Genomic DNA, 13,730 nt, shown 5'->3' with positions numbered 1-13,730 from the left:
TCCTGACCTGCAGTCGCGCATACGGCGAGTATTGACCGTAGCATGCAGGGTACAGTAACAAGCGAAGCAATGCCGGCGCGGCTAACATCACCGAACATATATACCTCACTTGACCCATCAGGTAGTGTTGTTTCCGAGCGCTTCTCCCCACTCCCATACTTCTCATCTGATCGTGCAATATGTCTGGTCTACTGACTGCACTAGTAGCCTGCCTTAGCCTGGCAGCGTTTGCTGAGGCGAAAACTCCAAGTTGCCGCCGCGAAGATGTTCCTACCATTGACGTCTTCGGCCTCCAGGTGATTGATGTCCAGGCCAAGGAGGTGCGCAACTACACCACATGGATGTCGATACCTGGTCTAACCGCCGTTGCACCACCCGGGCCAATAGACTTCTGCAACATCACCGTGACCTACACCCACCCCGGTCTCCATGATACGGTCAACAACTACATCTGGCTGCCGCTTGAGAACTGGAATGGTCGATTTCTAGCTCAGGGTGGCGCCGGCCTCGCAGCAGGCGCTGACGGTTGGCTCGCCCCTAATGTTGCTAGCGGGTTTGTTTCCGCGAACACAGACGGAGGACATTCCATCTTCGGCGACATTCAGAAGGTCGGTGGCGATGCTGCGTGGTGGGCTCTGCCAAGCCCTGGAAACGTGGATTGGAACTTACTACAAGACTTTGCATCTCGTTCCCTAGATGAGCTACCGAAGATCTCGAAGCAGGTCATTGCAGGGTTCTATGGGAAGCCTGCGGACAAGTCGTACTGGAATGGGTGCTCCACAGGTGGACGGCAAGGACTCATGGCCGCTCAACGATATCCTGACAACTATGATGGCATCCTTGCCGCAGCCCCGGCAATCAATTGGGCAAACTTCGTGCCAGCCGGAATGTGGCCGCAGATTGTGATGCACAAGCTTGACTACTACCCATCAGCATGCGAACTCGAGGCTATCCGGCGTGCAGCCATTGATAGCTGTGATGCGCTCGACGGCTTACAAGACGGTGTGATCGCGGCGCCCGCGCTCTGCAAGTACGACGCCGAGGCAGCAGTTGGTGAGCCGTTCGAATGCGGAAACGTCACTGGCAAGGTAACCACTGAAGCCGCCGCCATCGCAAATGCGGCTTGGGCCGGACCTGTACGCGATGGGAAGCGCGAGTGGTATGGCGTTACGCATGAGAGCCTCCTTGGTTTTTCGGGAGTGCCGGGTATGGCTGGCTTGGTCATGACAGAGTGCGACGATGAGGTGAAGCGCATCAATTGCAGAGGCAAACCGTTCATCGTCGGTCAGAGCTACGTCCGCGACTTGCTGTTCAAAGACGCGGAGTATGACACTAGTCACATGGGCGAAGACGACTTTTGGAAGGCTCTACGCATATCAAGGAACGAGATGATGTCTATCATTGATACGTCTGACCCCGACCTATCCGAGTTTAGGAAGTCCGGGGCCAAGATGATTACGTGGCATGGTGTGTATGACACCAGATGACAGCGTTCCGATGCTAACCTATCTACAGGCCTGGGTGATCAACTGATTCCGTCTGATGGTACCTTGGACTACTATCAGCGTGTACTCGCACTGGATTCGAACGCGCAAGACTACTATCGCTACTTCGAGGCGCCGGGTGTGGGACACTGCATGGGCGGTGTTGGAGCGGCGCCCAGTCAGCCGCTCGATGTGCTCATCAAATGGGTACGCTTTCCGAGACATTAGCTGTCACCTACCGATTCATGCATCGCTAACAATCTCGCTCTTTGTCTGCAGGTCGAGGAAGGCATCGCGCCCGAAACGCTGAGCGCAGCCAGTCTGCCAGTCAATGGCAAAGCGGAATCGGCACGGCATCGCATTCTGTGTCCCTACCCTCTGGTGGCTGCGTATACTGGCGGCAATCCGAACGATGCTGCCTCATTCACATGCGCTGAGTCTTTCGATGCTACGAAAGGGCATGACGAGCTATGAGTGACGAAGGTACCATAAGGAGACAGAAAGATATCGAGATTCTTGATGGAGGTCTTCGTGAGTGCTACCTCTAGAGACTCTTAGCGGAACTACATCCTCCGCCCTGTCATCGTGTCATAGCCTCAGCTAACTGCGTCCTGTGCTCTCATCACACGCTCAATCGCTTCAGGGTCAATGCGTGCTTAATGGCTTGCAGACCCGCCCTTCTTGCCTGCCTCGCTGGCGGCGTGAGAATCAGGGAGGAAGGTGCCATCGGCGCGACGACCATCATCAACCTCTACCTCCAGCTCGCTAACCTTCTCCTCCTTAGCCAGGCCGTCGTGGTCGTGTGAGTGAAGGCCACCGAGATGTCCCGCTTCCTTCGCTGCAGAACTCCCCTTGACGAAGGTACCGTCCGGATTGCGGCCTTCGAGAGCGACAGAGTCCTTGCGCTGTGGTACGTCAGTATATGCTATGCTAGGCCGCGGAGACAGGAGGCCAACCTCTTCCTCGTGCTCCTTGTTGTGACCCCCATGACTCGCCTTACCACCCATGCTGGCGATCGCTTTGACTTCTTCGGTCGGGCGGTTGGCGAAGTTTCCTGGGTTGGTGGAAGCCATGTTGAAGCTGGTTGAAGTTGTCGTGGATGGATGTTGTGTGATGAGTGTGAGTCTGCTCGATCGGTCTGGATCTGGGCGTGATATTTGGAAGGAGCAGTTCGAATGGCGAAGGAGAAGGGCTTAAGAGCTGTCACGCAGTGTTGAAGTGACGTTTGTACATGTGACGCACTAACAGGCAGCAGCCAATGGATTTGAATAAGCTCCTGGTCAATCGGGAAGGAACGGTGGTTGGCAAGGGCGCACTTGCCACCTTCCGGCTGCTCAAATCCGGACACCTGCATTCACCCACCAGGCACAAAGACAAGTCGTTTCTTCACACGCATGAACCGCGTTCTTCTGCAGCACGCTGCAGTGCCGTGATTTCCGGGCTATGGTTGACTGTCCGTTGTGCGTCCAAGCATATCGTTCACCTTGAACATCAACGGCGAACAGCCACTAATATGCCAGCTGCCCCTGTTCTCCGCCGCATTTAGCAACTCGCAGCTCACCATCTCTGCTTGATCGTTTGATGCCGCTTCGATCACGTCAGACCAGTTCTGTCCGTACCGACAGACGCCATGCCAGCAGATCACTCTCCAGTACCTGTCCCCTTCATCAAGCAGCCGCCCAACAAGCGTGCCGTGCGGTTCATATGGCATGGTTGGATAGTCCCCCAGGCAGTGTACAGCGCTTCTGGCTACCTTGGTTGGTATTGCGAAGATATTGCGACACACGAACGGCAAGGCGACGTCCAAATGGTGCACTTTGTGGCCCATTTCGCGGATGACGTTGCAAAAGTGGTCCTCGGGGTGCTCATCGATCTGGTCTGCATACTGAGAATTCGGGAATGTCTCGTCGCGGTCAAAGTCCGGAAGCTTACAAAGGTGTAGTTGCAGATGTGTCACGAGTCGGAGAGCTCGCCGTAGCAGTGTGCTTATGGAGTCGAGGTGTTTGACAGGATGTAAACCTGTGCAGTTCGCGATCTCGAGCCGAGTAAGGTTGTGTGGTATGATTTCTGAGCCGAACAAAGAGTCCATGATGTCAGGGGTCAAGTACAAGATATGACCTATTGTGATACGCTTCATCTTGCGGAGTCCATAGAACTGCGAAGTCGAGCATTTGGGTCCATCACGGGCCGTTGACCTCCAATCAGGAGCTCCATACACCGTAGATGCTGTTTCAGCGGCGCCGTGGAAACTGGCTGAGTGAGCGCTTCGCCGTCCCGAGGTCACCGATCTGTGGAAGCGAACTGTTTGGAGATCGGTGAATGTTAAGCCTGAGAAGACTAAGTCCCAGATCTTGTGCAGTCCTTCCGTCTCTGCTTGAACGTCCGTTATCTGTAGGCGAAGCACTAGCTCCACAACATTTGGAAGGCCAAAGCGCTCAAGTTGGGAAAGGAATTTCGGCCAGCCACCGACGAGCGTAAGACAGATTCTGACGCCACAGCATTTTCGCGCGATGGCGCCGATGCAATTGGACAGTACCGCGCCCGTAATACGACTACCGTCTTTTGCGCGATCGAGCACAAGGTCAAGGTGCTTGATGTCGCAGTCACGAAGCTGTTCATCAGTGAGTTTGAACCATCGCAGCCGTTGTTGTTTGCTGATCGCGGAGACTACGGGTGTCCTGCTTAATGTGCTGACGAGCTTGATCAGTGAGGCATATCGCGTGAGCACAACACTGGCGTATAAAGGCTGTTGCACAGCAAGGTAATGGTCCCGGCTGACAGCGGCAAGCTGTGTCAACTCAGTAGGCTCCAGGTAGATGCCAAACCATGAGGTACAATTCACGTGGTAGGTCCAGGAGAGAAGTCATGTTGATGCTCTGGGGACAAGGGCAGTGGCACCGCTGAACAAACCGATGTTTACAGTGTAGTCGTAGGGCTGATCAGAGCGACAACGAACGTGCTATCAAGCAGGCAGTAGCGCGAAAGGGGAGTAGAGAGCTAAAAGGGTGGCGGAAGAGGAGAGCCACGGTACTCGTGCTTACACTTCGATAAGTGATGTGGAAACAGTCTACCGCTTCACGACCAATGGGGAGGTGTCACGGCTGAAGCCTAGGCTCACAGCAAATAGGCAGCCTTTTGCGGGCGGAAGTGCAGGTGGTTGGCACATGGACTGCATGTGGGGAAAGGTTGCGGCGCCGTCCGCCTGGAGCCGTACCGTAAACCCGAGCGCCGGGAAGGCGCGAGACATGCGCCTAGCCTACGTAGATTTGTTTGAAGCCTAGAATGAAGGTTTCCACGAACAGATGTGACACTCGATGAGGCTTCAAGCGGCGGTTTAGCTCCTTCACTCTCTCATATTTCGACTGCTTTCCGAGGCTATGTCTGGCCCACCGTCTGGGCCTGGAAAGACTGCACCCAAAATCCACCGAGACTTCCTAGACTTCGATCCGCTGAATGCAAGACAAGGCATCAATATCCTGACAGACCATGCACCGCCTGTAGGAGAGGGTCAACAACCATCTCAGCAGCCGAGCGCTTGCAGACATGATTACACCATCAAGCATGAGCAGAGCATCTCACCCCCGCTTGATCTTAGACCAGATGCTGCATCGAGATACAAGCTCGGCACCGTATGCAAGAAGTGCAGACTCCATGCGGTAGTCAAGATAGACTATACTAGATCTGTCAATCCATGTCCGAACTCAGAGTATCCGCTGCACCACTTCCAACGCCTGCCCGAATTTGATGTCAGAGACGAGCACCGTATAGCGTACGCCTGGCAATGCTCTGCTCCGCAATGTCAAGCCCATCTGGAGATCGGCTTCGGGAAGCAGCGGTTGTCTCCAGAGGATCGCGATCTGCTAATTAACACCGAGCTGCTGAAGAGGAGGTATGAGTCCGTACTGCAGCATGATCCCGGCAGGGAAGGCATGCGGCAGGCTACGCCGATGGAGGCTTTGTCGAGGCTGCGAAAATACATCAAAGACTCTCTGAACGCGGAACATACGAGGCGGAGCTTCCCAGCGAATAACAAGCGCTTTATGGAAACTTTTGGTGTGCATGGCCAGGATTGCGCGCAGCTGCTACAGCGGCTTGGCTTCAAGTACGCAGTAAGGATACTGTTACGAGCGACGTTGCAGACAGAAACAGACTAACTCGTGCTCAAGAGCGACATACTGGAGTGGTCGTTGCCTGACCCACCGACAATCGATGATCGCATAGAGGCGGATGGCAACAGCCTGCGAGAGCTTCTGGAAGATGTCGAGATAGAGCTGGTCGCACTGATGTACAAGCTCGCAGGCGATACAGGTGCTATTAACCCTGCAGCTTCTGAAGGATGGCCTTCTGCAAGTCGGGATGTGGAACGGGTACTTGCAGCTCAAGGTTGTACGTATGCAATGGTTGTGCAACTGTCGATAGGCTGCGCTGACGAACATGCATTAGACCCGCGTCATGTGTCGTTGAGACGCACCAACACAGCAAACGAAGAAGCTCCGTAGGTGATCCTGCGTGGCCTGAGTAAATATGCTTGTCTGACGGCTGGCGCAGGTTCTTTTCCAGTCTTGGCGCTTTGCCAGACTTCGCCGACAGCCTCGTCGAATTCGTACATGACCGACAAAGCAATTGCGACCCAGAGCAGCAATCCTACTATTTCGAATGCCTGCAAGTCATTACCGAGAGCAGGAATAGTGAGCAGCTGCATGTGAAGGTGGCCATGCTACAGTCCACCAACCTTGTCAGTCGTCGAGATCTGTCCTCGGCGTATCGGACATTCGGTCTTTCACCCACTGACAACTCAGCCGACGACTACATCCTCAATGTCTTCCAAGCGCGCCAGAGCAACGTTAATGGGGATGTGGCGGAGGAGAATCGTCAGGCACTGTACAAGATCGGTCTGATGAGGAACAGCCAGCTGCTGATTAATGCGTCACGGCAGTCCGTGGAAACGTATGAAGATGCGCTGGCATGGATCGGTAATGGTGCGACGAAAGACACGGACGACGAGATGCTCATATCTATGCTCACGCTGAAGGTTCGTCGTGGCTTCCGTATCCGAATGACAGTGCCCCACCTGCCTTGTCGCAGCTAACACCTCGCAGGAAGGTACTGCCGCTGTGCGAGAAATAGCACAGAAGGCAATCTCCGTCATCGCCAAAGAGCGCAGAAGCGACATGTTGAACAGCTGGCTGCAGACTGGTCGCACAGACGGCTATACCATGAGCGTAGACGAAGCGCTACGCTACATGAACATCGAGCAGAAGCTCGAAGACATCGATCAATCTGTGATCGGAGTCGCACTCAAGCTTGCTAGAACGGAACGTCCCGGCGAGCAGACCGAGAAGGCCATCGCTACCATTGAGCGAGCATTGGCCGGTAGAGACGTAGCAATGACACACGCACCCGCGAGCTGGCCTGTTGGGCTTGTAAGCCACGGCAACACATGCTACCTGAACAGCTTACTGCAGTATTACTTCGCTCTCAAGCCGTTGCGCGACATCGTCCAGGAGTACGACAAGTACAAGCTTGATTTGGCGACAGAGAAGGGGAAGACTGCGCGTGTCGGTGGCAGGCAGATCTCTCTGGTGGAGATAAAGGGAGGGCAGCGCTTTGCCAAGGACCTGCAACATCTCTTCGACGCGATGACTACGGAGCCGGGAACTGCAGTCACTCCAGATCGCGACATGGTATGCCGTGCTTTTCTGGAGCCGCAGGCATACCACATGCTACTGTCAAGCGCCATGGACGAGCGTGTAGGTGCTAATAGGACAGACCAAGATGTTGCAACTGACTCTGCCTTGGGCCCTGACGCAATGCTCAACGGCACAGAATCAGCGCAACAAGCGAACGGTGAAGACTGGGTTAGCCGCCAAGATTCCGTCGCTAGTAGCGCGACACTGCAGGCGGATGAGCCCGAAGACGTGCCGATGCAGCTGGGCACTGAACAGCCGCGACCTTCCAATACCGATGTAACCACAGACAATGCGCCGCAAGAGCCTCGGCAGCCGCCCTCAGCACCACCACTTCCACCACGGCGATTCTCAACCACTGAGGATGTGCGTAAGGCGCAGCGGGAGGCCTTGAGCATTGCCGAAGCCAAGGCACGGGAGCAGCAAGATGTCACTGAAGTCCACGATAGCGTGACCTTTCGTCTGCGCTCTGGGATGAAGCCAGAGGATGTTGACGACAGTGGCGAACAGCAAGACCGCATTCGTGCGCTGTACACGATAGGTTTGACGCAAACCGAACTGCGTAACGACGGCGGTGCAAGTAAGCCAGTACCGCTGTCTGATTCCGGCATCCAAGTGAACGTGCCGAAAGAGGAGACTGACATCTACTCTGCTCTCGATGAGATCTTTGATGCCCAAACGTTCGAAGGCGCAGACCACGAGACGTTCAAGAGCGTGCGCTCTCTGCCACCCATCCTACAGATCAGCATACCTCGGATCGGATGGGACAAGGCCCGCGGCACCTACAAGTCAGAAGCCACCGTACGTCTCGAAGACGAGCTGTACCTGGACCGTTACATTGACTTGAGCCATGAAGATGTATTGCCGAGCAGGAAGCGCTGCTGGGCGTGGCGGAAGCAGCTCCGTGAGCTTCGCAAAGAGCGGCTTGCGCTGAAGCAATCCGCTGTGGATATCGACTTGCAAGGCCCCGAAGCATTCGGCGAGAGTGTTCGCATCCTGCAGGACTTCAGTCAGCTCAACAACGACCTCGAAGAGGCCGGCGTCGGCGGTGTGGACATTGACCCTTCACTAACCGCCGCCCTCATCGAACTTGCCGGCGAGCGAACGCAACGTCTGCAAAAGCTCGAAGAGCAGATCTCGCACCTCCAAACATGCCTACACGGAGAATTCACAAACTTCAAGGCAATCAAATACCGCCTAGCCGCCGTCTTCTTCCACCGCGGCACCCAAGGCTCCGGCCATTACTGGGTCAACATCAAAGACTTCGATTCGAACCTTTGGCGTAACTACAATGACGACACGGTGCAGCAGGTGCAGCCGAACCAGCTCGAAGGTATCTACCGTGCAACGAGGTGGGAGCAGGGCACGCCAACGTACGCTGTGTATGTGCAGGATGATGCGAAGGAGCACTTGATCCAACCCGTTTGCCGGAGTCCGAGAGAACCGCCGCCTGTTGTTGAGAAGCCGACGGAAGCGGTGCAGACTGCGCCGGCTGATCCGACGCCGGTGCTGGAAGAGAGCGTGGCGGAGTGGGATAAGCCGAGGGAGGTGCCGCAGGTCCCGTGGTAGAAACACAAGGATCGGAAGGTTTGCTTTCGCAATTGATCATTGAGCGTACTGAGCGAATGCATTACGCTGTTCCGAGGGTTCCTAAGAGTGCAGGGAAGGATAGTGTACAGTATGATCATACGCTGCTTGAGATGCTGTCAGAGTAGCTCTGTATATTACCATGAGCGATTCCTGGCGTGCGACACATACAACGCGCATGAACGGCAGCGATAGCTTTACACGTCATAGCAGCGATCACAAGAACCACGCACATGCCGCTTACGCGTCAATTCTTAACACTGATACCCACCATGCTCAGAACCTCCTCATATCCCAACCCCTCCCCCTTCGCCATTACCTCCCTCCAAACCCCATCCCCCACCATCCCCATCTCCCCTTCCACCCCCTCCCTTACACCAATAACATACCAATTCGGACTCTTCTCAGCCCTCAACCACTTAAAGTCATCCACCTGCCTCCACATTTCCTCCCCTCCACCATCACCATCCTCGCTCCGCAGCCAAGACGGCAGCGCCGCAAATCCAATCCCCGTACACCCCTCTATAATCGGCCTCGAAGCCGTGTGGAGGTATACGGAGCAAGCGTTACTGTCGTGCATGCGGAATTGCTGGCTCGCGACCACAATCTTGGAGGATTGTATGTTGGTGGCGTGGACGGCGCCGGTTACGTGGCCGCAGAGGAGGAGGCAGTGGTTGATGTTGAGGAGGGTCAGGGTGGCGAAGGAGTGTGATGATAGGTCTACGACGCAGAAGCTGAGGTCTGACAGGGTCGCTGTGCCGGCATTTGTGGTGCTAGAGGGGGTTGGTGGGGGTTTCATGTAGGCGTGGCTCTTATTGGGGATTGTGATGGTGGTCGACGGACTCTGTACTGTACCGTCTGCTGTCGAAGAAAGCGCGGCGTGAGGTGTTTCGCCTTGCTCGTCCACCTCCCCCTCAACCGCAGCCTCCGACGCCGGCGACCTCAGCCCCGCCGGCGTGCCAGCCCAACTCGACTCCCCCGAGGACACATACCCCGGCGCGCCCCTCCGTCTCTGCTGCGCCAACTCCGCCGCATCCTCCAGACTAATCGCACTCGCATTCTTCTTCGTCTCGCCCCACCCGGCCAAAAGACCTCTCCCACCACCAGGTCGATTGCCAGAGCCCGACTTGAACGCAAACTTCGCTCTCGGGGCCTTGGCTTCCGCGAGACGGGTGGAGAGGAATTTGAGGGTGTCCGCGTAGGTCCGCTGGTCTCGCGCCGGGATAAAGGAGGCGGTGGCGTCTCTGACGGCGGAGGAGAGACGGGTCAGGCTTGCTTGAGCGTGTTCGAGGGCGTCTGCTCGGTCGGGACCGGTGGGGTGGGTGGCGAGGCGGTCGAGTTCTTCCGTTAGGGCGGCGGATTGGGCTAGGAAGTTGCGGTAGAAGTCGATGCTGAGTGGTGGGGTCGTGTAGTCATTCTGCGCAGGGCCGGTATGAGTGCTCGGGGCTTGATTTACGCTTGTGGAGGCCATATGGTAGGTCTACGCTCGGAGAAAGCTCTGCTGGTCAGACGGGATATCTTTGCTTGGCTTGAAACTTGAGGAGTGTCGTGATCGTCGATGGGAAGCTTAACACGGCGTGCTATGGTGTGAATGTGAGACGCGGAAGTGCACTGGAAGCTGTTCAAGGCTTCAGTTCGTAGTGAATATGTCGCGTGCCTCATGAGGAGCTGTTGGAAGAATGATGGTTTGATGCGGGGCTGGCGCGCTAGCTACCGCATACTGTACCGCCCAAATGGATCAATATGTGCTTGCGTCTGACCGAGCCTATGTATGGGTGGTGATAGCTGTCCCCATATGAGCTGAATCTGCCAGCCATGTTAGCAGGGCTCATGCAGACATCGAGATGCGTCTGCTTCTAAGGAACAGGTCGTCGTTGAATTTGTTGCCTCGTGCCATCATTGTACCACACCAACTCGCTGAACAGAGTACGATGGCCAGGGTATTTGCTGAGTATACATATCCTACAAACCCATCTACGGTGCCGCCTCGACGCCGCGCCGGGGTACATCAATGCCGTAAGCGTCCTTGATGCGCTGCGCTCGCCGCTCCTCGTAGCCCGGGCCGTACACCCCTGCGATTCAAGTTAGCGAACATAAACATATAAACGTAGACATTACCGAGTTGTTGGCACAGCACTCACCTCTCCCCTCACCAATCTCATTCACCGTATCCTCCACCGGTCTCCGCCTGTTCTTCCGCAGGTACTCTTTCCGACTCACCTCATCCACCTCCGGATCGCGCTGGTAGCCATTCAGCGTGCCTCCCGTGTAGCTAAAGGCGTATAGAATCGCGGAGAGACCGGCGCCGTAGCCGACGACTGCTGGTGCCGAGCGGACTACCATCTCAAATCAGCCTCACTGTCGCTGTAACCGTCACGACAGTCGGTCATACAGCTCAACCCCAACATCATTCCCGCAAAGCCCCCGCCTATCGCCGGGTTCCACGCATCATCCCTCTGCCTCAAATTCGCGGAAGCGTTCTTGGTGAATTCGTAGGCTCCGCCCATGGCAGCTATACCCGACAGTCAGTCCATCTGCAACCTCTTCCGCGTCCACATCCTCCACGCTTGCAGGGTATAGCATACCGTACACAGCAATCGTCGTCCCAAACCGCGAGAAAGCGCCCATGGCGCCTACGTTCTGCCTCGCCATTGTGTTCTGAATGGCCGCGAGGAAAGTCCCTCCGGCGGCGGTGATGCCGGTGGCCTGGATGGCGGCGCCGACGGCATCTTTGGGTTGGTAGATATTTTGGATTTGGTCTTGGGAGGGGGGTGGGAATGCCATTGTGGCCTATGGCGGCGTGCGATGCGAGTGAAGCGAGGGAGACGCTGAGTGATTGAGCTTCCTGTTCCTGAATGTGTCGGAACCTCGCGCCGGGGATTGCGGGAGGTGCCGGAGCCATTGATGCGAGGCATAGATGAACACCTAACCGAATCCCTCGTTCTCTCGCGCATACCACAACGATGCCTCTAACAAGCATCAACACCGCGTACACGATGTCGCCAAATCAAACAACCCGTCGATAGCGCTGGTGTCGATGCCCCGCCGCCGCCGTCCCCCCCGCCCCGGCGCCCTCGCCGACCTCTCGCCCACTCGCATCCTAACCCAAATCGCCCTCCTCCAGATCCTCTACTACGCCGTCGCCAGCATCCTCATCGCCTTCGTCCTCCTCGTCGCCGGCACCACCCCGACCCTCTCCCACCTCCTCGACTGGCATCACATCCGCGGCGACGTCACCACGGGGTGGACACTAGCTCTCTGCTGGATTCTCGATTCTCTAATCACAGTGATCCCAATACTATTATTCATTGCGCGGTCGAAATTAGTCCCGGATTTCGCGCTCACCATCCACTTCCTACACCTGGTCGTGGTGAGCTTGTACGCGAGAAGCGTGCCGAGTACTGTGTATTGGTGGCTGGTGCAGGCTTGTTCCGCCGCGCTGATGGTGAGCGTGGGGGTGTGGGCTTGTCAGTGGCGGGAACTGCAGCCCATGGCCTTCGGCGGGAAAGGGAAAGGGAAGGGAAAGCAGAGGGTGGTCGAGAACGGACACGCGCAGGGAGGTGCAACGGGCGCGGGCGAGGAAGCGGGTGAGGGATTTGCGGTGGGCGGTGGGAGAGGTGGGAGTGGAAGGGATGGAGGGGGAACGTATGAGATGGTTGGGATGGCGCCGAAGGAGCCAGGGTGAGCATATTACTGCTGAGTTTCCAAGATCGTGAATGCGAACAGACGGTATCTGCCATTGGAGCGGCAGCGACATACTGGAGTTCGCAAGGTCATACTGCTCCGATTACAGACGAGCCAAAAGTGGTCGTGATCTCGGAACTCCGACCAATTGACCAATCGTCCCATGAATCCGTTCATCTGGCCCAAGCAATACCATCCTCGACCTCTCTAAACATTACACCACCTCAGAACTCTTCCACGACTCCCCAAACCCGGCCCGCCTGCGCCAAGACATCGCGCAAGACATCTACATACCAAAGAGCTATGACAAAACCTACTCAGCGACACTCAACAGTGTCAACCTCCCTCCAGTTCCTCCTCGGACCAGCTCCCGCCCCCGCCCCCACTAAGCGTACCATTCCATCCCCCCTCTTCAACTCCACCGCCAACACATCCGGGTCCGGCACCTCATTACTGGCATTCCACTTGGGATAGATCGTACAAACCACTCGATCCAAATGCTCGGGAGATGCTATCTCGGGTGTCGAATGGATCAGTGTCGTGATCCGCGCGGTTTGCGGCCGGAGGGGGAGTTCGGGCGAGTCATCTATATCAGACAGCGCTCAGCGACGGAAAACTGTGTGAAGGATGAGAAGTGGTGAGGGGGGCGTAGGGTAGGGGTGGGGTTATGGGGACATACGCGTATGAATCATGCGTCCCAATGGCACCCACGCATGTACGACCTCGACGTCCACTCCCACCTTCTCTTCGTCATGGCTGCTAGTGAAGAGGATGCCGACGGAGTTTGGCGCGGCGTCGAGATGGCTTCGTCTCCTGCCTGCTGTAGAGGGTCGGGAGCTGGTGACTTCGTGCTTCCGCAGGGGGTTGGGCCGCCATTCTTCCGCGGCTGCGGTGAGTAGGGGTAGTTGGTGCGACGAGAGCTGGTGAGGGTGGAGGAGGGGAGTGGCGGCGCATGTCAGGGTGTTGCCTACGAGCTGCACGAGGAGCAGCGGCACTAGCGGTTTCAGGCAGAAGAATGCGCGCATAGCGATATATGCGCCGAGGAAGTTGGCTGAGTATGTAATGATGTCGTCGTTTGATGCGAATGCGCTGCACAATGTGTCCCAAGCGAACCATTACAAGGTCGCAACATTTGGTCGTCGCGATTGCTCACCAAGCAAACAAACCACCGCGTTTAGGCGAGGAATGCGCGAGGCGTGCAACTAGAAGATCCGTGCAGAAATCGCCCGTGGCGGAGCGGACACACTGGTAGCTTCCCGAAAACATGCCTACATTCCAATTCCCTCTA

General features: G+C 56.3%; 8 protein-coding genes across 8 annotated transcripts; 3 read left to right on the top strand and 5 right to left on the bottom strand.

Moving 5' to 3' along the window:
* Positions 1 to 179: 179 nt before the first annotated feature.
* On the top strand, positions 180 to 1,958 carry BAUCODRAFT_102615 (uncharacterized protein; the record flags this gene model as incomplete). Its single annotated transcript, XM_007674509.1, has 3 exons — positions 180 to 1,467; positions 1,516 to 1,691; positions 1,764 to 1,958. 3 exons carry the CDS (start codon positions 180 to 182, stop codon positions 1,956 to 1,958), a joined length of 1,659 nt encoding a protein of 552 aa, XP_007672699.1.
* A 338-nt stretch (positions 1,959 to 2,296) lies between these two features.
* Positions 2,297 to 2,545, bottom strand: BAUCODRAFT_41517 (uncharacterized protein; the record flags this gene model as incomplete). Its single annotated transcript, XM_007674508.1, has 1 exon — positions 2,297 to 2,545. A coding segment is annotated over one exon (249 nt), but the record flags the coding sequence as incomplete, so codon positions are not given.
* Positions 2,546 to 2,925: 380 nt separating this feature from the next.
* On the bottom strand, positions 2,926 to 4,351 carry BAUCODRAFT_21843 (uncharacterized protein; the record flags this gene model as incomplete). Its single annotated transcript, XM_007674507.1, has 2 exons — positions 2,926 to 4,272; positions 4,310 to 4,351. 2 exons carry the CDS (start codon positions 4,349 to 4,351, stop codon positions 2,926 to 2,928), a joined length of 1,389 nt encoding a protein of 462 aa, XP_007672697.1.
* Positions 4,352 to 4,794: 443 nt separating this feature from the next.
* Positions 4,795 to 9,097, top strand: BAUCODRAFT_83917 (uncharacterized protein). The gene is made up of 5 exons (XM_007674506.1): positions 4,795 to 5,593; positions 5,651 to 5,870; positions 5,928 to 5,979; positions 6,033 to 6,516; positions 6,584 to 9,097. Exons 1-5 carry the CDS (start codon positions 4,862 to 4,864, stop codon positions 8,738 to 8,740), a joined length of 3,645 nt encoding a protein of 1,214 aa, XP_007672696.1. The 5' UTR covers positions 4,795 to 4,861; the 3' UTR covers positions 8,741 to 9,097.
* Positions 9,098 to 9,177: 80 nt separating this feature from the next.
* BAUCODRAFT_30660 (uncharacterized protein) lies at positions 9,178 to 10,327 on the bottom strand (the record flags this gene model as incomplete). Its single annotated transcript, XM_007674505.1, has 1 exon — positions 9,178 to 10,327. A coding segment is annotated over exon 1 (1,052 nt), but the record flags the coding sequence as incomplete, so codon positions are not given.
* An 89-nt stretch (positions 10,328 to 10,416) lies between these two features.
* Positions 10,417 to 11,542, bottom strand: BAUCODRAFT_572453 (uncharacterized protein; the record flags this gene model as incomplete). Its single annotated transcript, XM_007674504.1, has 4 exons — positions 10,417 to 10,830; positions 10,900 to 11,094; positions 11,118 to 11,270; positions 11,344 to 11,542. 4 exons carry the CDS (start codon positions 11,540 to 11,542, stop codon positions 10,733 to 10,735), a joined length of 645 nt encoding a protein of 214 aa, XP_007672694.1. The 3' UTR covers positions 10,417 to 10,732.
* A 262-nt stretch (positions 11,543 to 11,804) lies between these two features.
* On the top strand, positions 11,805 to 12,422 carry BAUCODRAFT_42515 (uncharacterized protein; the record flags this gene model as incomplete). The annotated part of the gene is made up of 1 exon (XM_007674503.1): positions 11,805 to 12,422. A coding segment is annotated over one exon (618 nt), but the record flags the coding sequence as incomplete, so codon positions are not given.
* Positions 12,423 to 12,543: 121 nt separating this feature from the next.
* On the bottom strand, positions 12,544 to 13,659 carry BAUCODRAFT_368095 (uncharacterized protein). Its single transcript, XM_007674502.1, has 3 exons — positions 13,122 to 13,659; positions 12,717 to 13,028; positions 12,544 to 12,600 (listed from the first exon to the last, which is right to left on the bottom strand). The coding sequence occupies exons 1-2, from the start codon at positions 13,465 to 13,467 to the stop codon at positions 12,760 to 12,762; spliced, it is 615 nt and encodes a 204-aa protein (XP_007672692.1). The 5' UTR covers positions 13,468 to 13,659; the 3' UTR covers positions 12,544 to 12,600; positions 12,717 to 12,759.
* Between the last annotated feature and the right edge of the window lie 71 nt (positions 13,660 to 13,730).

The sequence above is a fragment of the Baudoinia panamericana genome (genome assembly GCF_000338955.1).
Source record: "Baudoinia panamericana UAMH 10762 unplaced genomic scaffold BAUCOscaffold_2, whole genome shotgun sequence".
NCBI classification, from domain to species: domain Eukaryota; kingdom Fungi; phylum Ascomycota; class Dothideomycetes; order Mycosphaerellales; family Teratosphaeriaceae; genus Baudoinia; species Baudoinia panamericana.
Note: the sequence above shows the minus strand (reverse complement) of the source record. Positions and strands in the feature narration are given on the sequence as shown.

Bases quoted from the DNA above. Each gene is read 5' to 3' on its own strand.
- BAUCODRAFT_83917 (XM_007674506.1), top strand. From the start codon at position 4,862: ATGTCTGGCCCACCGTCTGGGCCTGGAAAGACTGCACCCAAAATCCAC. The intron at 5,594-5,650 runs GTAAGGATACTG...CTCGTGCTCAAG, and splicing joins GGCTTGGCTTCAAGTACGCA to AGCGACATACTGGAGTGGTC. The intron at 5,980-6,032 runs GTAGGTGATCCT...CGGCTGGCGCAG, and splicing joins ACAGCAAACGAAGAAGCTCC to GTTCTTTTCCAGTCTTGGCG.
- BAUCODRAFT_368095 (XM_007674502.1), bottom strand. From the start codon at position 13,467: ATGCGCGCATTCTTCTGCCTGAAACCGCTAGTGCCGCTGCTCCTCGTG. The intron at 13,029-13,121 runs GTATGTCCCCAT...TGTCTGATATAG, and splicing joins GGGACGCATGATTCATACGC to ATGACTCGCCCGAACTCCCC.